This window comes from Anastrepha obliqua, chromosome 3 (assembly GCF_027943255.1).
Source record: "Anastrepha obliqua isolate idAnaObli1 chromosome 3, idAnaObli1_1.0, whole genome shotgun sequence".
In the NCBI taxonomy this organism is placed as follows: Eukaryota; Metazoa; Arthropoda; class Insecta; order Diptera; family Tephritidae; genus Anastrepha; species Anastrepha obliqua.
The window spans coordinates 22,962,136-22,985,864 of NC_072894.1; the positions used below are offsets into that span (position 1 = coordinate 22,962,136).

At 40.5% G+C, this 23,729-nt stretch overlaps 1 protein-coding gene across 1 annotated transcript in view; it reads right to left on the minus strand.

The window, feature by feature from the left end:
- Positions 1-1,136: 1,136 nt before the first annotated feature.
- LOC129240741 (ankyrin repeat domain-containing protein SOWAHB) overlaps positions 1,137-23,729 on the minus strand; it is a 146,825-nt gene continuing 124,232 nt past the window's right edge. Inside the window, exons 4-5 of the mRNA XM_054876713.1 lie at positions 13,350-13,361; positions 1,137-1,409 (exon numbers count right to left, since the gene is read on the minus strand). Of these exons, the coding sequence (XP_054732688.1) occupies positions 1,137-1,409; positions 13,350-13,361 (285 nt within the window). The remainder of the gene's footprint in view (positions 1,410-13,349; positions 13,362-23,729) is intronic.

Consider the following 23,729-nt stretch of genomic DNA (forward strand, 5'->3'; position numbering starts at 1 on the left):
TGCTTCGTGACAATGCCAGACGTTGCTAAATCGGTCCAGAAACATTTAGAGCAACTGAATTGGGAAGTCTTACCCCACCCGCCGTATTCCCCAGACATTGCACCTTCGTATTAACATCTCTTCCGATCAATGCAGTCAGCCCTTATTGGAGAGTGGTTCACTTCTTACGAGAGCATCGCAATCTGGCTTAATGAATGGATCAAGTTAAAAGAACTCGCATTTTTCGTCAGAGGAATCCGTATGCTGCCTGAAAGATGGAGTAAAGTTGTAGCTTCTAATGGCACACACTTCACATAATATCATTTATTATTCACTTGTTTAAATAATTCATAACTTTTCCTAAGAAAGGACGGAAACTTATTCCCATACCCAATAAATAATAAAAAAACTATATTTGGACCAGTCTGAATTTTTCGCTCGTGGTTGGCCTTTTTCGGGATAAATTTATATGTGTGTTGTAATTATCTACTAATGCACTTTTGTAAGTAGCTTCCAGTTACGCGAACCTGATAATGCAACAGGTACTACATATTGCAATGTTGAATTTTCATGCATGGCGAGTTGGAGGGGCGATGCAACAATTATCGAGGTACTTTACATTGCCATTACAGGCAATGCGATCCTTTTAACAACATCCTTCACTCAAACGACGCAAAAGAATAACAAGCAGACCGCCACCGATGTGAATGGACGGTTGTTGCCACAAAGTAAAGTTAAGCCAAGTGAGTAGTGCTTGTTGATGTTGTTGTTGTGGCAGATGTATTTATGGGGTACTTGCAGTAATAAATGTCCTTGCAGCGTATTTAAGCCAAGTTCAAAGCAACAAACAACCTTAAGTTGAATGAAAGTAGACGAGAAGAGTGAAAAAGGAAAATGAGCAGCGTCGGAAATAAATTGCTTTAATGGTGCCAAGTATGATAATGAGGGTCATGCGATATCAAATGCATACGAGCATACCCTGGCATGTGTGTGTGGTTTGTTACCTTTGCGGCATTTTCGCGTCAAGTCTCTTGCAACAAGAAGCTACACTAAAAGAGGAGGAGCGCATTGAAGAGTGAGTGGCAAGTAGGGAGCTGTAAGTTGTAAGTGGCAGGCTCCTGCTTTATTTATGCGCTGCGGGAAACGCTTTGTGGTAACTACTTTTCGCGTGAATCGGCGTTGATATCAGCGTCAGTGTTCTTGTTGTTGTTTGGTAGTTGTGGTCGTTTGCGACTGCCAGTTTGATCCAAAGTCGCTCGAAGGCGTTTCCGATCGAAATTTGATATTTGGCTGATAAGAAATGTGCTTGCGGTTATTTGTAGCTGTGCAGCGGTAGATAATTTCGTATCCGTTGTACGAATGGTATATGCACAAAGGTGTTGTGGGCATACAGTTGATGGATGGGATGGAATATTTAAATGCCACAAGTTCTAAAAGGTAATCGCGGGGTGTACGTGAGGATTCCATCCACACTTGAGGCCACATCTGGAGTCCCTTTTGGAGGCATCGTATGAAAAAAGTGAAATAAAAATATGAACGGTAACCATAACCACCATATTTAGGTATGTACAAATGTGGGTGAGGTACCTTCGGAAACATAATTTTTGGTAGTCGAGAATTCTTTGGATGTGTAATCGATCATAAGTTAACCCGGTATAGTATCATGCTCAGTTAAGTATCTGCGTTGCATACTCTGTAAAAAGGCCCACATTTACCTTGATTGATAAATTCAGTTTGGGCTAAAATAAAATTAAAAACCGGAACGACTCTTAGTTTGTTTCGATACCGTAGACCCCGGATAACTGTCTTAAAACTAGTGAGTGAAGTTTAAAAGATTGAGAGTATTTTGGAAGCCGCAAAGGATTTTACTCAAACGCGCTAAAAGAGGGCCGATGAGCTTCTCAAATTCGGGACTTTCGCTTGTGGGGTGAGTGTTCCTTTAAGATCATATTCCGGTCGGTTTGACTGTCCAATATTGTACCCTATCTATAACTGTTTGGCGGCCGCCGTAGCCGAATGGGCTTGTGCATTACTGCTATTCGGTAGGACGATGGTTCGAAACCTACTATGGGCATGAGACACCGAATGGTAGAAATGGTTGTTTCTAATAGCGGTCCCCTCAGCAGGCAATTGCAAACCTTCGAGTGTATTTCTGACACGGAAAGTTTCTCATAAAAGCATTCGGCTATTCCACCCAACATCTAACAATGGATGTAAGCGCCAATTACCGTTACCGTTTAACAATCCTATTGGGTCCTTGATAAGTAAGGTCAGTAGGTAAGTTGACTAGTTTGAATCTACACTATGGCGTTGTCAGTGCCTTGATTGTGGCTTGGACTTACACCCACATTCTCTAAGGATTTTGCAAAACACTATTCGCTAATTTCAAGGAAATAGAAAAATTGACTGATTTAGAGACTACCCCTGCTCCGACGCCCAATTCCTTTTTGGAGCCGTCAGTGAAGTCAGAGGTACCAGCTTCCGTGCAGATTTTCCCCTCTTTCCAATCCTGCCTACTTGGAAAGATTGCCCTAGCACGACCCTCAAATTCTAGTTTGTGGACAGAGAGATCTAGATCACGAAGTACAGAGAAGTACGGTGTTAACTACCCAAAGATGCTATCACGTCTCTTCAGCAATTGCCTCCAGCGGCCAACCTCCTTTAATCTGAATGCACTTTGAGCAGCAATGGAAATAACCTAAAGGCCGATGAGAAGTAAATGCAAAACGACATTCAGGGTAGCACTGGGTTAAGTTCTATATGCAATACATGGAGTCCTTTCCACCAAACCAGGTATTCATACGTTAAAATTGGTAGAACCACTACGTTGTGCATCCAAAGCACGAGCTATGGCTTGAGCTCCCATTTTTTGGCAAACATAGATTTGCACGAGTAGAAACCTATACTGACCTTATTTATCCGATTTTCCATGTGTGGCTCCCAATGGAGTTTGGAGTCAAGTATCACTCCAAGATACCTAACTTCCGATGAAAGTAAAAGAACGTGGTTGTTTATAGGTTTTGGAAGTCTAAAGTGCGGAGGTTTATATTTTCTAGCATCAGCTTCATCAGAGTTGACTCTGAGGTCGCAAATGGCAACCCAGCGACTGAGTACAGCCAGTGTCCATTCCAAAATCTCAGCCATGACGGATGGAAACGGTCACGATAGCATTAGGACCAGTTCATCGGAGTATGCTACTAACTCTGTCAGCAATCTTCCTAGTTTAATATGTCTATGGAATCGACAAAAATAAAATTTATTTGGCTTGTATTTTCGCCCCTGTCAAAGAAAAACTGTAAACTGCACTGAATTTTCTTTTTTTTCTCTAATGGTTTTCTCTGTCCCCAAACTAATATATATCTATATCTACCTCGAATCCTTTATGCTGTATATATAACGGTTCATCATTATCATTGTTGGCTGGCACCCTGGTCGGGTCTTTGCCTGCTATCTTCTTCTACGCCTGCATCTTCTTCTACACCGTGAAACCATCTAAGCGGCCGGCGGCCCCTTCTCTGTCTGTGGCATTTACCGAAGAGTATTTGTTGAGGTGGGTAAACCGTGTTAGCCCGCAATATGTGACCTGCCCATCTCAATTTGTTGATCCTGATTGTGGTTATCACAGATGGGTGCGCATATATAACCGTTAGGTGAACAGAAATTATAAAACCTTTGTGGGCAAGTGTATAAGTTAAATTACCCGGTCGTGGTTGTTATAAAAAAAAACAATTTTATTCCGGAGACCGGTCTTTATTTGTTGAAACTTATTTTACAACTAACTTAAAAGTATTTTTAATTCTAATACTAAAGCTAAGCCCGTGTGCTAGCAACGTGACCAATTCTTTGCTGAGTAGGCGTTTCCCACGGGAACGCCAATCGCTGCTCTGGTATCTCCTCAAAAGCGTTGCGCGTGTGGAGTGTTGGGTTACCATCATATTTTGGTTGAGGTGTGTGAACTGTTGCGTTAGCTAAAACGTTGCGCGTGTGAGGTGTTGGGTTACCATCATATTTTGGTTGAGGTGTGTGAACTGTTGCGTTAGCTTATATTATTACCATTATTATTATGAGGGGAATACTTGAGAGATACTGCAACATCTTCAGGCTGACCTCGCCAACATGGGTGACCCTGATGGTATGCCTAAGCAAACTGATGGACTTAACAAGGTATTCATTAGATGTACCAAGGCCTTCATAGAATCCCAACCAACAACCGTCAGGGCTTAGGCACCACGGCAGCGACGCGCAGTTATAAAAGTTATCATAAATAATCGTTTGGCTAGTTGCTTTTAACACTACCAGTTGATATTTTAAATGGTCATATTGTATTAAAATTTAGCATTGCGGTATTCTTTTCATTCAACAAAAACTGTGAACTAAATAAAAATTTAGCAAGGAAATTTGTGGCTGCTAAACTTTTTGTCAAAAACATACTCAAGAAGAACAAGAGCGGAGTGGTTCCAATTACAGAATGAGTGACTAACCAACATTCATTTGAAAAATGCAGTTAAGGATCACACTTGTCGATCCTACGTTTTCGCCGGTCGAGCATGAGAAGAGAAATACCGCAAAATGGTCTAAATTGTCGTCACTGTCAACGCTTTCACGCCCATCACGACACACACACTGCTCTACTAATAACACCAACAGCAATTGCTCATCGAGTCGGCAGTAAGAAATCCATTTGTTTTGTTGATTTCGCTAACGAGTTGTCGAAAGCAGACACAGACACAGACACCAACAGACAAACAAAAAAAGATACAATCCACACATTTGCCACAGATAATGATCGCAGCAACACGCCCACAGCTATTAGCTATACGAAAAGCGCACATAACACAGTACGTCTTTGCATGTGCATACAATGTGAGAGGGAAGTGTGCGGAATGGTTGGCTGACAACGAAGACATTTCAATTCAGTGCACTCAAATATTTGTCTAAATGAAATGGGCGCGCACAGGCGGTCATTAAACAATTCCAGAATACGTACATAGCTTAAATTTAATTATAGAGTAGTAACCGCAGAAGCTAATGAGACTTTAATTAGATGAACGATACACATACAACACTACATTAACACTTTTAAAATTGGGTTCAAATGAAAAATAAAGAAATATGTTTTACTTACACCCTGTTTCCCCATTTGACATTTGTCGAGAGTAGCGCCATTAAGGTTGTTTTTAAGCGAAATTAAATGCGCACAGCAAACAGGCATGCCAAGATAAAAATACAAATAAAAGCAGCGTTGATAATCCATCATTTCGGCAACCAGCAACATTTGTCCGTCCATTGCATTCGCGAGTTTGCCGTTCATTTGTCATTCCACGGCAACCAACGTATTGGTGTTGTTGCAAATGATGTTGCAAATGATCAGTGATCAGTAAACGTTCAGGTGTTTTCAGCGGACGCATTACAGTCAAAATGATCATTTGGTTGTTTTTGTATTGTAGCAATGTGTGATGATGGCAGGCGTTGATGCAACGATTTATTAGTATTGATGATTGTAACCACAGCGTTGCAATACGTTGTAGCGATGCCATCAATTTCCGGTAATTTGTTGGCGAAAAGATGAATGTTTGGCAACGGTGTGGGGAGGCACATGAAAAGAAAAAAGTGAAAATGATTTACAATAAATAAACGAATTATTCATATCAAAGTGACACTTGAGAAGAAAATAAATAGTTGCGAAAATGCATGATTCAATAATAAAAGGTTGTGTAAAGTTTGACAACTGATTTCGGATGCTACTTAATCTATTGATGCAAATAGGAAGTAAGGGACAAATGGACATAAGTTTAATCCGTTTCTGAAAAGGTATTAAAAAATTGAAAAAAGGTCGATGTAACCATAGAAAAATGTTATATTGTTTTATGAATGGTAATTCGGCCGCCGTAGCCGAATGGGTTGGTGCATAATTACCACTCAAAAGTGTTGTATGTTCGAGTCTCCGTGCATGAAACACCAAAATGAAGAAACGATTTTTCTAATAGCGGTCGCTCTTTGGCAGGCAATCGCAAACCTCCGAGTGTGTTTCTGCCATGAAAAAACTCCTCATGAAAAATATTTGCCGTTCGGAGTCGGCTTGAAACTGTAGGCCCCTCCATTTGTGGAACAACATCAAACGCACACCACAAATGGGAGGAGTAGCTCGGCCTTTTGTAGGGATGACTCATATCGGGCTCATTCCAGCAATGCAAAATTTCGATAGGCATTGGAAGAGATCACTGGACAACTTCGCCCTCTTCCGTTCTCGAAATGCGTTACCGAAAGTGATACACGCAATCTTTTTCGCCTGGTTCTTTATTTTCTTTTTTTTGAGCCACTTCAAACTTACACTCTTTGTTATATCAAAATTCAATGCATACTTGAAATTTTCCAAAACCTCCGATTGGTATTATTATTATTATTATTAAGAGGATATTTTGTTCCACGACCTGAAACATCTATTGTGTCCTGCTCATGAATCTCATTGAGTATTTCTCTGATACCAACTCTCTTAATAAATTTTAGTATTTGTACTATTTTATTAATTTTCACGACGGTGCTTGTGCTGCCTACGAGAGGTGCATTTTTATTTTGCGACCTTTTCGCCATAATTTTGCGATTGCCCTAAAAAAGACTCGTGTCGATTGGTGTAAAGAAATGTTGGAGCACATGGAACTACATGACAAGAACATACGGAAAAAACTTTTGACTTAGACCAAAAAACCAACCGCAGCTATTACAGAAATGATCTCCTACAGAGGTTCCACTTGTTTGACAGAAGATTTCGGAAAAGTAGGGGAAATCAACCGCCAAAGGCGAAACATCCTTCATCACGAAAATGCGAGCTCTGACTTATCGGGTAACACAAGAGAGTTTTTGAGCATCAAAAGGTCGAACAAATCGTTTATCCGTCTTACAGTCCTGATTTGGCCCCTAATGATTTCTTTTTGTTCCCGCACATCAACAATAAAATGGAGGTCAACGTTTTTTTAAGAAGCACTTCAAACCTTAAACGGCTCGTTTTGGAGGTAATCACTTCTAAGGGCCAAAAGTGCTTTGAAAACTGGTTCAAGCGAATGCAGAAGTATACTGAACAAATTTTTGGACTTAGAATAAAAGACCAACCGCAAAAATTACAGAAAGGAAAATTACTACAGAGGATCCTGTTCTCAAGCGCTCACGATGTTTTCAGCCGCTTTTGCATAAGTTTTAGATGTTTTCCATGTGACAAAAGACATGTTCTTTCTTCACATTCCTTTACTCAAGGATTTCGAGAGATTTATGCTGTATGTATCGAGGTTCAAGAGATGGTAGGGAATCCCTGGATTGAAAGTGTACGCGGTGACAGCCCATACACCTTTCAGCAACACTTTGCTTCACAAACAGAGATGGCGACACAAGATTCGATGGCTGAAAATTTCCATGACCACGTAACACCGAACTAATGACCGTCTAATTTCCCGTCTCCGTGGACTATTACGTACGGGGCGTAGTTGAGCGTGAAGCCAATAACCACCTCTATAACAGCATTTCTTCTCTGAAGCCAGCAAATTAATACTGTTGTGGTCAATATGAACAAGGAGCATTGAATTCGGGTATGCAATCGTTTCCGGACTCGAATCGAGGAGGTTGTTGAAGCTATTGAAAATTTGATTGGATGATTTTATAGACTGGTTCAGTTGATTAGAGGCAATAATTTTCATGGAAGAAAGGAAATCGTATTTGATCTAGTAATCCAAGGTTTTCTGATAATTCAAGAGAAGACTGTACTTTGCTCGAAAATAAACATGCATCACAATATTATCCCATCTAACGGTATTTCGCGGCCGCCGTAGCCGAATGGGTTGTGCGTGATTACCATTCGGAACTCATAGAGAGATCGTTGGTTCGAATCTCGGTGAAAGCAAAATTAATAAAAACCTTTTTCTAATACCGGTCGCCCCTCGGCAGGCAATCGCAAACCTCCGAGTGTATTTCTGCCATGAAAAAGCTCCTCATAAAAATATCTGCCGTTCGGAGTCGGCTTGAAACCATAGGGCCCTCCATTTGTGGAACAATATCAAGACGCACACCACAAATAGGAGGAGGAGCTTGGCCAAACACCTAACAGAGATGTACGCGCCAATTATTTATTTATTTATTTTTTTTAACGGTATTTCGCAACAGTGAAACTTCAGCAGCTGTAATACTGTGCTTATTTTTTGTTTCACTTGAATAGAGGCACTAACCAAATAAAAAAATAATAATAACAAATATAGAAAATTTTGCTTTTTTTACATTTATTATTTAAGGCTTGATAGTTTGTACTGTGCCACCTTGTTTATAAATTAAATTCGTAAATACGTTAATGCATGGATTTGTACAAATTCAGATACAAAATTCTCCTAATGAGATTTCAGACCAGGCCGTTTTAATGATTCGAATTAAAGCATTTTCGTCTGCAACCTAACGAGTAAGCCATCTCCATAGATTTTCAATAAGGTTCAGATCTGGGGAATTCGGTGGTTATGACCACATTTGAAGTGTGTACAGGTGCATTGCCCAGGCGCAAGATCCAATTATTATGTACACATGTTTCGCGAATATCGGAAGAAGATGATTCCAACAGAGCTTTATAGCTGTTTCCCGTCATTTTGTAGTTTTCAATTTTCAATTCGAACGCGCCATAGTACGATATTGTTCCTCTTACCATAACATCTCCTTCACGGCTGTGATGTCGGCTCTTCCTAAAGTCATGAAAATAGTAATTGTGTCCATCCGGCGCTGCCAGATTGAACTTCTTTTCGTTACTAAACACCACTTTTTTTCTTTCACTGAGATCGTTATTTGTAACAGAACTCCAAGCCATGTGGTCCCTTGCAAAATCGAGGCGCCGTTCTTTACGAAATGTATTCAAAGGTGATTTTTTCCCATTTTTTATGCTTTTAGTACAGCCAAACTGTCGAATAGTGGATTTGCAGGCTGCAACATTTGCCATTTCTTTAATTTTTGCTGTTGGAAGGACGGAATTTGATGCAATCCTAAGGATTTTGCAATTTTTTTTGTAATTTCTTATTCGTAGAGTTTTGTTCAAAATAAAAACTAATTAGTTTTACTCTAAAGTTGTCCTCAAATACCGTACGCCCCTACATGTATAAGTATTTGCTCCGCTCCGTTACACGATACACTCTCACACTCCGCTTCAGATACACAAAGAAAATCCTTAGTATTATTTCCTTTGACATAACACCACCACCTGTGCGTATTCTTTGGAAAAAAAAAACGGTAAGTAGCCTTATCTATCTACCCAATCACAAAAACATATTTTCACAGATTTATTATTAACTGTTTTAGTTTTCATGTCAAATATGTACTAATAATAATTCGTAGTTATTATAGCATTTCCAGATCGAAATCATAATTTCTCGTCGAAATATGGACACATTCCCAAGGCACTTATTTCTTTTATATGGCTGTGGCCTTTCTCCTTAGATATCATTTGCAGCTATGTGAATAGAAAGCCACCCCTACCCTGCTCTATAGTCGCTTAGAAGGCGCAATTATTTTCTATTTACTGACGCTGCAAGCAAACCCAAACGATAAGACTTAATTGATTAGAAATTACATTTCCGTTTCGCATTGACACCGAAACGCCCAGAAAAACCTAACAGCGGGTAAAACAATTTAAGCATTCAACACACAATTCCCAAAATAATACTTGTAATTTAGGCCAATACACGAACATTCAGAAAAAAATCAACAAATGCTTGAAAACAAGGTAAAAACAGGTAAAAGTAGCCAGTGAAACTGACCCAAGCGCGCAGCTAACGAACCGACTAACAACGTCAAAACCACGTCAAACCATCAACCAATACAATTCAGCTGACGGCTGACGTGTTTATCGACGGCAAACAATCTAAATGACATATTAAGCGAAAAACAAACGCACGCGGCAGCGACAGTAACAGCAACGGCGCAGACGTTTACTTACTTCGGCGAATCGCCTCAGTTCTTCTCTTTATGTTGCGCAGCTAAAAATCACCAAATTACGCGGATTATTAATTTAAGTCAAGCATTTGCGCATAGAAGGGTCGCCTGTGCCCTTGTTTGTATTCATGTTTGTTCGGCTGTCGGCAGGTTTGCGCGTACGAGTATGCATTGCAGGCGTTCTTTTAACGCCGCACGTTCCCTCAACGATTGGCCGCTTTCGGGCATGTCATTTTACAAATTGTCAAAACTTGTCATTTAAACGACAATTGAGTTTGTTTACTTTAATAATCCTTGTACCTATCATTATTCTTGCTTTAGCTCCTTCATACCCACACATTATTAATGTTGTTTTTGTTAGCTGACAATGAGCGGTTACGAATGCGAATATTTAATGAGCAGACACCCAACAATTTTAACAAATTCAACAGTCTAGGCACATTTTTGCTCCAGTTTATGCTGAAGTCGTCCTGTCGTGGCCCGATCTGTCTTGAGCTCCTACGGTTGGCAGGTGTGTGCGCACGCCACTACTAATTAGGCTACGAATGCTATTCAGCATATATTCGCAAGTTTATAATTTCGCAAACCAATCGCGTTGGCATTTTTATTGGTATTAACTCAGTTGTTTTTGGGAGGATTCTGACTAAAATTTGTTTTCTCCAGTCAGGCTATCGCCACAATGATTTATTGGCTCTTCAAGCGCGTGCTGTTGAACAGCAGCTGTACGTCATCATTTATTCTCGCCACAAACAAGTGGACTACGGGCTAGAGGCACACTATGCCCCTACTCGCTCGAGTTAAGTAGGCATATCTGCATCGGTTTCAATATTTTTTGCGCGATATTCGATATCCTTAATTGCTTTCATAACTGCCTCCTGTCCGTTCGTATTGCTGGACAGCAGATAGTGGCGTGTTGAGGCGCTTATTTGTCAGCCGCAGCGATCGATAAGTATTCGCGCCATGCAGCTGGAAAGGTGGAAAAGGCGTAATTGTAGCTTTGCAACACCGCATTGGGGCATGAGGCCAGCGATAAACCGTAGGTAGTCGAAATTTGTAAGTATGTGAAAAGGAATATACAAGCATATGCGTAGACGAGTATAGGAAGATTGAAGTTCAAGTCGATCAGCGCGTGTCAGCAACTGACGAACGGCAGTTCATCAACAGGTGATGGTATTGTGACGCTGTTGCATTATTAAGTTATTTCAATATACTTTATTACTCTAGTTATGTCGTAAATTGCAGCGGCTTGATTATATTTACATATGTGTGTATGTCTGTATGAGTGTGCGTAGCAGTATTCACCTACTTAGGGGTGTATATTGTATTTATGTACTTACAAGGATATATAGTTATTGCGCTCAAGAAGTGATTGAAAAGTAAGCTGTTGTATACACAGTTGTTGTTTTTGTGGCAATGCATGAAGCTCTCTCAGTGTGTATAAGTAGACACCTGATGGTGTAGAAATCGAAATCATCGTCTATCTCATCTAACGGTAGGTCCACGAAACATGCTGTTGAGTTTTGTATTAGATGGGTGTTTGGTGAGCGGGGTTAGCATCGTGTGGAGTACTTTCATTCAGCCAAAGTTACGCGGGTCTCACAAGGCAGATGAAGCACTTCGTCTGCATTAGGTGGTAGTTGGACATATGTGACGGTATTCGGAGCATCTGGGAGATAAGGAAGGTGGTAGGAGACTCCCTATAAATGTCGTTCAATGTATGTTTGTATACTGTCTGATCCAGTAGTTGCAGTCGCGTCTGGAGGATCTCAGGATCTCATGACTGTAAGTCGAAGAGATATCTCCTGACTAGCCTGGAAGGTGGAGACAGCCTCTAGCAAGTGCCTGCAGGAGTGATTCTTGCAGTAGCACCGCAACAGGAATTTCGTGGTGAACTTCTTACTATGCTCCTTAGCCGGGAGCATGGAGGTTTCGTTGGGTAGATGTTGCAGGGGAGACATCAAGAGGCATCCCGTGGCACGCATCTTATTACAATACGATTTAATCTATACAACCTGCCGTTGGCTTTTGAGATATGAAATTAAAAATTTTGTGTTTTTTTACAATGTGATTGTGGTTTTTGAATTTGCCAATCAAGAAGAAGTAGATTGTTCTCTTTAGGATAGTTCCGCGTGTAGAAGTCCATGGAAGTTGGAAAAGTCTCTGATCGCCATTCGCGTGGGAGTGGCGACGACGATTTTTCTGCATACGGTTCAAGCAGCTCAGAATTATCGGACTTCATCCAAATATCGCTTGGGTTGCTTCCGAATATTCGTTGAAACTGAGCAGGATATCTGGCTGTGCGCTGGGCTTGGGGCCCGCCACGTAAAAATGCTTTCTCTATGAAAAGTCTCGGATGAGAACTCTTTACTCTGATGACCGTGACAAATGAACTAAGGGTTATGACTTGAGAGCATACACCTGGACTGTTCGGTCTCTTAATGGGGAAGGTGCCTCTGCTCGTCTGGTTGATGCCCAGAGTAAAGGCTGACGTCATCGCCATTTAAGAGATGTGATGGACGGGGCAAGGAAAGAAGACCATTGAACCTTGCGATATCCACTACAGCTGCTATGTAAAGGAACACAAATTCGGTGTTGGATTTGTTGTGGCAGAGAGACTTCGCAGTCAAGTACCTTTGCAATAATCCGTATCATCAAAGCGATATTCTCTAATATCTTGGTGATTTGCGCCGACGGAAGAGAATGACATTACGTTCAAAGACAGCTTCTAGAAGCGCCTGAAACGTTTCTGAGAGCCTCCCCCGCCACAAAAAAAATATGAATATAAATTGTGCTTGACGACATCAATGCCTGTGTGGGCGAGAAAGGGATTTTTTTGTACCACAACTGGAAAATTCAGTCTGCGCAACGAATGATCCGATAAAATGGATTAAGGCCAAAGGACTTCACTGGGTTCCGAAACATCGAAAGTCTGTAGTATGAGATTCCATAAAAGAATTCATCAACTTATGTGGCTGCCTCCTAATCGAAAAACGCGAAACCAGATGGATAGATGGAAAACATGCTTCTAGTTTTTTATTTGTATAGCAAGTACGATCCGAGGATCTAACATCGACTCAGATCATTACCTTTTTGTAACCAAAATTCGCATATGGCTTGGTGAAGCAAAAAACGTACATCTAACTACGCAAAGAATGTTCGCCATCGAAAAGATGAAGAAACCAGAAGATTTACCCTATCGGAAGATTTAAAATTTTTGCAAATGGACAGCTGTAGTACACAAGCAGACAAGAAAAACGTGCTCAAACGTCTAATGAACATTTCCATCACTCAAAATCATTTTTTTAGTAAAAAAGTTATTCAGAAATAAAATTGGATGAATAATTCTGTTTGATATGTTACTCACTGCTCCTGCATATGGATTGCATCCTTTTTGCAAATATCTATTGTGTGACACTACTTACCGTGAATGGATCCTGAAAGAAAAAGAAAAAATTTAAGTTTAGATTTCTGTAAATAATCTATGAATATTGACAAGTATAAATTTCTAAATAAAATAAAAATAATAAATAATTGGGGCGTACACTTCTGTTAGGTGTTTGGCCGAGCTCTTCCTCCTATTTGTGGTGTACGCCTTGATGTTGTTCCACAAATGGAGGGATCTAAAGCAGTCACGCATCAAACCATTCGGCTATACATAAAATTGCAGAGTTATATGTCTCATTAAGTTAATCGCACGTCACCACAAGCGAACAAAAGTTTTTATATATTTTGTCTCTCTGTCTGTTTTTACAGAATAATTTCCAAAATGACTAAACCGACTTTGAAAGAGGACTTTTATTACAAATATTACCAGTCAGATGTCGTTGACATCGAGCTATTTTGAAAAATTATATTCATGATCTAATTGGTACAAATTCTTGATATACAAAGTGGCGCAAAATTAGTCACCCTATATGAAGATTTGAGAGCGTTTCCAAATTTACATATCCAAAGGTACTAATAAGTAACGACAACTGCATGCAGGATTGTATAACTGACAGGATAATGGTAGCGAATCGTGCATACCACGCTAACACAAATCTCCTGAAATCAAGATCTCTCTTACGTATCTGCAAACTCCCTATTAAATCGCTCATACTGACGTACGGCGCTGAATTTTGCACGAGGAGTGCCTAAGAATATTTGAGCGTAAAATATTCCGTGAAGTATTTGGCCCAATACGCAAAAAATCACGCAAATCAGGCGCTATAAAAAACAGCTAAGTCTCTGCAATGGCGAAGATGTTGTAAGATTTAGCAAGTCCTAACGCATCAGATGCGCAGGTGACATCATTCGCATGGATGACGGTACGTCACAAAACCTTATGCTGGACTACAATCCTTTATGCTCAAGACCCCGTGGTAGACCAAACACAACTTGGTTGCATAGCATTACCGAGGACCTGACAAAATTAGATGCCAAAAACTGGAAATCTCTGGATCGTATTGAATGGAGGAAGATTGGTAAGGCAGCTAAAGCCCACCCCGGGCTGTAACGCTAATAGATGATAATGAGAGGAAGATATATATAAATTTTATAAATGGTGCCGTACGTTAATAATATTTGAGACTTATGAACTAGACAGCTGCAGTACACAAACAGGCAAGCAGCGAGGCGCATAATGGTCAAAACGAAGATTTTCACAACACAAAATATTTTTTTTTGTATTGGGTTAGGCAATAAGTTCACAGCGCTTGTTATATTTAATCTTATTTGAAAACGATTTGTTTGCTGTTTGACAAAGGGTAAGTGTTCATTCGATAGAACTCTTTCTGCTCTACAAAACTATGTTAACTGTATTTGTGAGTTATTTAATTTCTTATTAGTTTTGAGGCTTAGAAATGGAATACCTAGGAAGCAAAAATCAACATTTTTGACCCCTGCTCTGCTTTGCTTTTCATCGAGGTCTAAAAGCTGCCGAAGCAGTTCGGGACATTTGCGAAGTGTATGGAGAAGGTGTCATACGCGAGTCTATAGCACGAAAAAGGTTTGCAAAGTTCAAAAATGGCGACTTTGACGTCGATGACACATTCCGCCGCAGCGATCTTCCGATCTAAACTCGATGAAGAAGTCTCAAATTACCTTTGTAGGAGAACTCTCGCCAAACCAGTCGTGAATTCGCGGAAAAAAACGAACTGTGATCATAAAACGCTTCTCAATCATTTGCATTTAGTGGGATTTATCGGAAAACTGGGAGCCCGAGTGCCTCACGACTTCAAAGAAACAAAGAATGAAAGTCGACTTCTAATTGCTTCTCAGCATCTCGCCCGCCATCGAGCAACACGCGTTCGTCACGGGAGATGAGAAATGGTGCCTATACATTAAGATGAAGCAAAGAAATGAGTATCTCCAGGAGATACGCCAAAGCCGAGAGTCAAGCCGGATCTTCATCCAAAGAAAATCTTGATATGTGTTTAGGTGGACTGGGAAGGCATGGTGCACTAGGAAATGTTCGAAAATAGTGCGACGGTCAACAAGGAGCTCTACATAGCCCAGCTACACTGCATTAATGAGGCTATTCGACCAAAAATACCTGATCGATATGGTAAAACCATACGCCTTCATGACAACGCCAGGCCCCATGTTGCACAAGTCGTCAAAGCCGCACCCCAAGAGCTTAAATGGGAGGTGCTTTAGCATCCGCCGTATTCTCTGACCCATTACCACTTTTTCCACTCCCTGTTAAACCATTAAAACTAGCTAAACAACTTCTTTGACACCTGAGCAGGCGATTTTTGGCGGAACGGCATCAATAAATTGGTCGAGAGTTGGGAAGAGATTGTAAACAGCAACGGCGAATATATAATTGATTAACTAATTGATATAATTATTGTTTTTTTTTTTAAATAAAAGTCTTCGGTAGAAACTCTGCGAACTTCTTCTCCAATCAATATCAGTTGTAAAGTTATTTGAAAACAAAACTCGATGATTAATTTTGCGCCACCTTGTAATTTAATAATCTATCTCCTTACATAATTCAATAATACAAACACAATACTTAAGATTCTGCACAAATCTTATCGAACAGATTCGTATTTCAGGTAATCATGTCTGCTTTGACTTGGAATTTGTTTTAATTAAGTTGTCAATTGGAAATGCCAACTAATTGTTGTTAGGTGATGCAAAAAATATATTAAAAAAGCAACAAGTTCTTGCGTTCAACAAACTGCTGACCAGCACACAGCATCAACCCATTCTCTGACGATGGCCACAAATAGCTAGCGAACTATTTTCTCAAGGGAAAAGTCTGCAATTTCCCAAGCTTGACAGCAGTCAAGCCACACACCAAGCTCACGGTTTATGCTCCCACATACATATACGTACTTACATACTTACATATCCTTACACATGTGTCGCACGAACGCGAGCAGTATGAGGGAATTTATAAATTTACATAAATCTCCATTTAGATTTTGCAATTAAATTACGATCTGTATGCGAGTCAACTGTTGTAACAATGGTTGTTGTTGCTGCAATACTGGCGCCATTGCATTGGAACCACAAACTGCCGATGGCTAGTGATATCCCGATGTATCGGACATGCGCTGGCAGCCGGAACACGATTTGTTCGCCGCATACGCTCCGCGTCCGTCAACTTACCAACGCGCAACAGGTGGAGTAGAGGAGCGAACTGGTGAGTGCAGAGATGATATTACGTGGCAGCGTGACCAATGTTTGTTTCTCAATGAAATTTTGCAGGCAAACGATCGCAAATGGGGGAGGGGGCGATAAAGTTTTACTTCTGTGTGTCCTCCGGTTGTCTAAGAAGACATCAAGCGCAATGCAGCACTTGAAAATAAAGCAAAAAAAATGTTTTGCCCGTACGGCAGATTCTGTTGTTCTGGTTACAGTTGCTTCGGTTGCAATGCTGCACGTCATTTGGCGACAACTTGTGCGGCGGTTTTGCGACAGCGCGCAGTTAATTAATTCGACTTACTCATACACGAATGGGCGACTTAAAAATAAAGCGCCACCAAGTTGTTGCAAAGTCATAGTTTGTTGCTCTCGTTGTGCGGAAGGTTTTTTGGTGTGGCATTACTTGTGTCGCCGCTGTGCCGGCCTCATTGTCTCCAAATTGGGTTAAGCAATGAGATGCAATCGAGCCATCATCAACACCGCCAGCACACCAACTACATACTCGTTTGTGTGTGTGTATATATATTTGCACGTACATGAGTATGTTCAACAGATTCATCAAAATCAAGTCATTACAAATCGCAAGTGCATAAGTGAGTGACGGATGGAGTGCCAAGTGGGGGATCACAAAACCATGTGATACTTCACTTCAGTTGACGCTAAGGATCAACAGTGACCAAAGCGATCCATTCTTTGTGGATCACTAGTAAGTACATCATTCGAATCAATCGATTGCCAGCGATCACGCAGCAGCCGCGCCCTCAAGAGATTTAAAAAAAGAAAATCTCTCAATTAGTCAAACAATTAAATCAACAATCGTACTAAAAATGAAACGAATTCGTAGGGGTTTTTGTTCAAAATTCCAAGCAGTTAATGAATGTTTCTTGCGGTTCTTACATACTCCTGACGCAAGTTGAATAGGTTGATTGGCTTGCTTGGGCTCACTTGAACTACTGATCATCGCTCTGACTGGGTGTTTGTATGTTACTGGTGTCTTTAGCTGTTGGGTTTTATGTCGTATTGTCGCATTGTTCGATGGTGGCAACGAACAAAACCACCCGCAGATTTTCACTTAAAATTCATTTCACAAATTGACAACCCCAGGTATTTTCAACATTCATTGAATGCTTAGCTTTCAAATTGCTTGCAGACGCCAACGAAAAGAGCAAACACAGTGATATGGGAATTTTTTTGTTTAATGTTTTTTCTTTATACGAAATACTAACCTTTATTGAAGCAATTGATACTGTTATCGATTAATTTCGTTTAAGTTCCACAAAGCAGGCGATACTTAAAATTATTTCGTTACGAAAAATTGAATTCTTACAGAGTTTCGGGCAGGGGTAGATAAATTATAACCCAGACTCGTCAAGTGTAAGTATTTTTTATTGTAATAGTGTAGAAGCATGTACAAGGTGACACAAAATTAATCACTCCATCGGAAGGTATTATAATTTTTGCAAATGGCTCCAGGACCTAGCGTTAGATGAGTTAGACGATGGCGATCGGTGACTACACCGTACTGGCAGGCTCTGCAAGCATGCCATTAGGTTCTGAAGGCTTTCTAGGTGTCAATTCTGCCTCGACTCAACTATGAATTAACGACTTCATGAGGCCTACCCATAGAAGACGTTTTTCTGAGTTGGGCTCCTGCAGAGTAGCCAAGTGTTTTGTGAAAGAACCAAACAGGAAATTAGCGACTTTTCTCCTAAAACTTAGTATGAAGGACCTCAGAGTACTGGTGGGTGTAATCACAGGGCACAACGCCTTTGGTCAGCATATGGTTACCATGGGAATCATTGGCAACCCAATATGCGTATCCTGTCGTAAGAATGAGGACACTGCAGAGCCTTTTCTCTGTAGCTGTGTGGCGTTTTCTGGAATCACACTTAGGCTGTTGAGGTGCGATGTGCTGACTACGGATAAAGTTCATGCCCTTCCTCTTCCGGGTCTCTTAAGATTCATTAATAAGCTCAAAAGTTTCATGGAAGAGTGACCTCAAACCACCACTTTAACCAACCACAAATCAATTTTCCTATCATACCATCCATACTTTATCTATCCTTTCTCTCTATTCCTTCCACTGTAATCTATCCAGGTGCAGTATAGTGGTCTTCCTGACTGGGTGCTTGGACTGGTCCAACCTCTACAAATCTAACCTAATCTATTGGCACAGTGCCCTTAGATAAATACACTGATACAATAACAACAAAACCCACCAGCTTTGGAATTTAATGCGTCCTTATTGTAGCTAAATAGTACAATTTCTCTAGTCAGGCGCGCGTTATACTGCGGGGTGAACTAACCGAGCGCCCATTTATAAATATTACACCAGATTAAAAGTATGCAAGCAGGCTCTTATAGGCGTGGCCACTTCTTATTATTGGTATTGGGTGCCTTACACTACGTTCCATTCTTCAGCCATCGCCCATCCATCTATTATCCTTCCATTGATCCCATTTTCCATGGCATTTTTAAAAATGATAACTTGTACCCATTCACGTACTTGTATGCACATTGTAAGTGGAAGCCAAATTGCATTGTTATTGCTTGTCCAATGGTGGTTCGCAAATTAAATTCCACATAAAAGCAATTTCGAACTTAATGAAAATGTTTTAACAATCCAACAACCAACAGAACAACCGGTCCACCGCCCATTTGTCCAGCCATCCGTTCACACTGGATGGATGCATTATGGATTTAATACTTGTATTTATTTTTGCAAAAATCTATTAACTTCCGCCAATGTTGAACACTCGTACGTGACAATTGCACAGATGCGGATGCAGATGAAGGTGCAGTTGAGCTTCGACGGTCAATGCTATTGGCTGTGGCAGCAACAGGAGCTGGCGCAGGAGCCGAAACGGCAGCAGTAACATCATGTCCAATGTTGTGTTACGACGACATTCGTATTGTCCGACAACATGTTTTGACAGCCGTCAATGTGGCGCGCGCGTTTAAGCTTCAAAGCAACGATGCTATGAATGACGAGTTATTGCAGCCGTCCAGCCGCTATACGAGTACGCATACACCCAGTGTATGTGAATGGTCAGTAGTTGGTGCCAATACAGTTCTAACTAATAACAACTAATAGTCGTATGTTTGTAGCTCAGCCCGTACTGGCTGGACGAAAGTACGGAATTGTGAGCAATGGTCCATGACGCACCTATTGCGCAGAACAGATTAAAACGACTTCGAAGCAAATTTTCAATCGTTTTTAAATTAGTTTAGTAGCATTTAAGTTAATCGCCAACAACCTGTATGCGCTTCGAAGAGCCATGTGAACCCATTGGGAAGTAGCTCAAATTTTTGGTGGAATGGACTCGAGATTGACTGCTGCTATTGCGAATTATATGCGCACGTGATTCGATTTGAGAGTGGCGCTCGGACATCACCGTGAGCTCTGGGTGATTGCTTGTAATTTAAGAAAATTGCTTCACTGATTCTCTGGCCAATGTGGGCAAATTGAAGTTAAATGTTTGAGCGTAAATTGCACTTAGCCAACATATGAATACCTATGAGGGTATGTGTGTTTTGGACACATGTTTCCAACCATTAAAATCAAGTTGTGAATCACAAGTTTAACAATTAACCCAATAATAATTATAAAAAATTGCGATTCGTTGTATATACAGCATTGGTACAGTTAGTTGTTACAATAACCATAGATTGCATCACAAATAATTTTTAGAGGTACTGAGTCTTTGTTTTTGATTTTCTTACTTTTAAAATAATCGAATTCACGAGCAACTGGATTGACATAAAGGACAGAATATTAAACAGAAAATATCTTGCACATCATTTATTGTTATCTGCATTGAGCTGATATCAGCATCATTCCCCTATCTTACAACTCTCAAGTTGATATCCGACTGGATCTCCAAATAGTAAGAAATTTTTTTTCTTCTCAAGTGAATATTCGATATGATTCTCCAATGGATATCCAAACTTTATTCTGTGGATTTAAATTTAATGTCACATCTTTGGTGCCCCTCTGTTGGATGGCTGTCGGATGTTCGTTGTAAAATAGTCCTTTTCACTCCGCACGGCAGATATTTTTTATGAAAAGCTTCTTCATGGCAGAAATATACTCGAAGGTTTGCCAATGTCTGCCTCGACGATGTGTCTGAAATGTTTTAGAGAGTGTGAAAGTTCCACTGCTTGCGTATTCAAATGGTAAATTGACATATGAAACCACGTGATCGGAAACGAATTCTGTTAAAGTTTTTATTCTTAGATACACTACATTTTGGTTATGTTGGTAGACTTTTCATATCAACGAATGCGAAGTTTCATTTCAATCTGTCAATTCATTCTGTGATGTGCAGTGATTTAATTTTGATTTTTAAAGGTTTAAAAGCAATGGAAATTTATGAATGAGTGTTGAATGTGTGAAAGGACTTTTCGCCATCAATTAGTGCAGTAAAAAGATTGGTCAAAACAAAAGCTTAAAGAGTGGAGCGAACCTGGTTCACTCATTCACAAACGAGTTCGTGTCCAGAAATCGGTCAGTTTTTTGAAGTGATAAATGATTTTTTTGTGTATTACTTGCAAACTTGTAAAACAATAAATTCTGTATATTATTGTAACCTTTTAGACCAGGCGAAAAAAAAATTCGTGGAAAAAGACCCAGTTTGAAAAAGAAAAAAATATTTTCCATCAGGACAATGCGCGGTGGGCAATGCTCTTGTGAGCATTTTGACAATGGCTAAAAAACATGACTTCATTCGAATTGTTGGAGCATCCACCGTTATCACCAGATTTGGCCCCTAGCGACTTTCGTCTGTTTCCAGACCTAAATAAATTCAAGCGTTTTTCATCAAATGATGATGTCATAACAGCTCTGGAATCGTATTTTGCAGTCCTTCCAGATTCTCACTTCAGGGATGGAATTCAAAATTGGAATCTCGTGGGAACAAGTGTATTGATGTTCGGGGCGACTATACTGAATTGTGAAGTGTATTTAAAACCATAAAATTGAGTTTTTCTTATCGAACTGAAGTCAATAAAGAAGACGGAAGGAAGGATTAAGGCAAAGTGTCTAGGTTGGTTTCGTTATTGGAGATATTGTTTTGGTAAAATTTCAAAGTACATACATAGTATGTAAATTACAGTGCATAACCGTAATTCGTTGATGGAAACTTTTTATTTTTTTTTGTGTGTTGTGCAGTGTTATCAGCTAATTTAAATTTTTAGTTTTTATAGTTTCTGTTTGAGAGGTAGCAAGGATAGACGTGGAAAAAGATACAGATTTGAAAATAGATACAGTGTGGTGCTCAATTGTGGTCAAACTCTGAAAATGAATCCGGTAAACACTGCTTTTTGCATTTTCCCGGATGTCTCCAGGACCGAGCACGGTTCCGGCTCTTGTGTTTACGTGGAATCTAATATATGCTGATCAAGAAGTAATAGACTTTGTTGTGGTAGAGAGGAAGATCTGTATGTGTCTACAGCGACAACAAAGCTGTGCCCATGGCCTTAGATAACCTTCCAACCACTTCAAGGGTAGTTGAATCCTGTAAATCCAGGCTGAACTTTGTCGGTAGACATAATATTCTGATGCCAACATGGGTTTCGGGCATGTGGGTATCGCGGGTAACGACACCTCTGACTCTTTGGCACGGATGGGCTTTGAGGCTCGGAGCCCACTCTCTTGTGCAGCCGGTTAGAAAACGGGGTACTTCAACCCACAAGCTAGCTTGGCAGGCTGAGAGAGGTTGCAGATGAACAAAACTGATGTTACCTGCCATGTCGCAGATCCTCCTGTCAATAAGGCGAAAGGATTGCAGACAGTTGGTTGAACTGATGACGCGCCACTTTCTATCGGCGAAGGATGTGGAAAAGATAGGCATCTCAGACAGTGCACTCTGCCCAGCATGTGCAGAGGAGGATGAGACGGCGGACCGCTTTGTATGCGCCTGCCCCGCTTTCGTTCGTTCAGGTTTGAGCTCTTTGGCACTGATGTGTTAAGAAGCGACCGCCTTGGCTCCTTGGCGCTTACGACAAATTGGAAGAGAAGCTTGACATAGGTAAAACTTGCGCGTGGCATACTGACAATCAATCCGAATGGCGTTTCTACTGCCAGCATTCAGGATTCGTCGAACAACGACCACCGAATGGAAGGATATAAAGTGACTTAACGATCAAAGCGCTTATCACAAATTGGAAGAGAAGTTTGACATAAAACTGTAAAAGTAACTTGCTTGTATACATTACCATTAAGAGTTGACTAACAGTTTAGTTATGCAAGTAAGTTTCGACTCTAACCCGATCTTTAAACGGCTATTTCTTCTTTTCATCTTTTTTCGCTACCAATTCACGAGTTAATGATCAATTTGCTTATTTAGTCTTTATTTTAGCTTAGCAACACTAACATTGTGTATGATAAAATTTTATGAGACCAAAGACGAATTACCAGTAACCGTCGACTGCTGAGAGCTGATGAGACCAAAACGCGTACAGACATATGGAGGTGTATGTACATGTGTCGTATATTTGAGACGTGCGATAAACATGTACCGTTAAGGAGATTGAGTTAGCGACTACGATATGCAAAGTACAACCTGGAGGGAGCTATGAACAGTTTATGGATTGTTATATGACCACAGGTTACAACTACAAAGGCTGTATAGATGAAAGGCTGGCGCATACTAGGGGACACAACCAGCGATGGCCAAGGAGCAATTGCATTGGTTTCCTGTGCTGGTGGCGCTTAAAATCGAGTTAGATTCAAACAAAAGACTATTGTTGTTGGCAACCTGTTACTTATATAAACGTGAGATCCGATCGCTCGGCTCGATCGTTGGCTAGTGGCATTTTGCTGGTAAATTTTGATTGTAACGCCGTCTGTGCCGCCGCCGTCGTCTGCTGAGAAACTTTAAGATGGATATTTGCGAGTAACTACTACGTACATACTTACATACTCGTAGCTGTCGGGATTGGTATGCAAATAAAGTAAACAACAAACGTTGCGCATGCAACGTAGTAGAGGGGATCGGCTCGGAGCGAGCACCAGCTGAGCGGTTATATGACCCCTGCAGCCTGCCAACATCATAAAACGAATGAGTTAAATAACAAATAAACATTTAAGATGATTAATTTAAGCACTTTTACGATGTCTTTCATTGCTGCCTTGATTTATTAGTCGGTTTACGTTGATGTTGCCT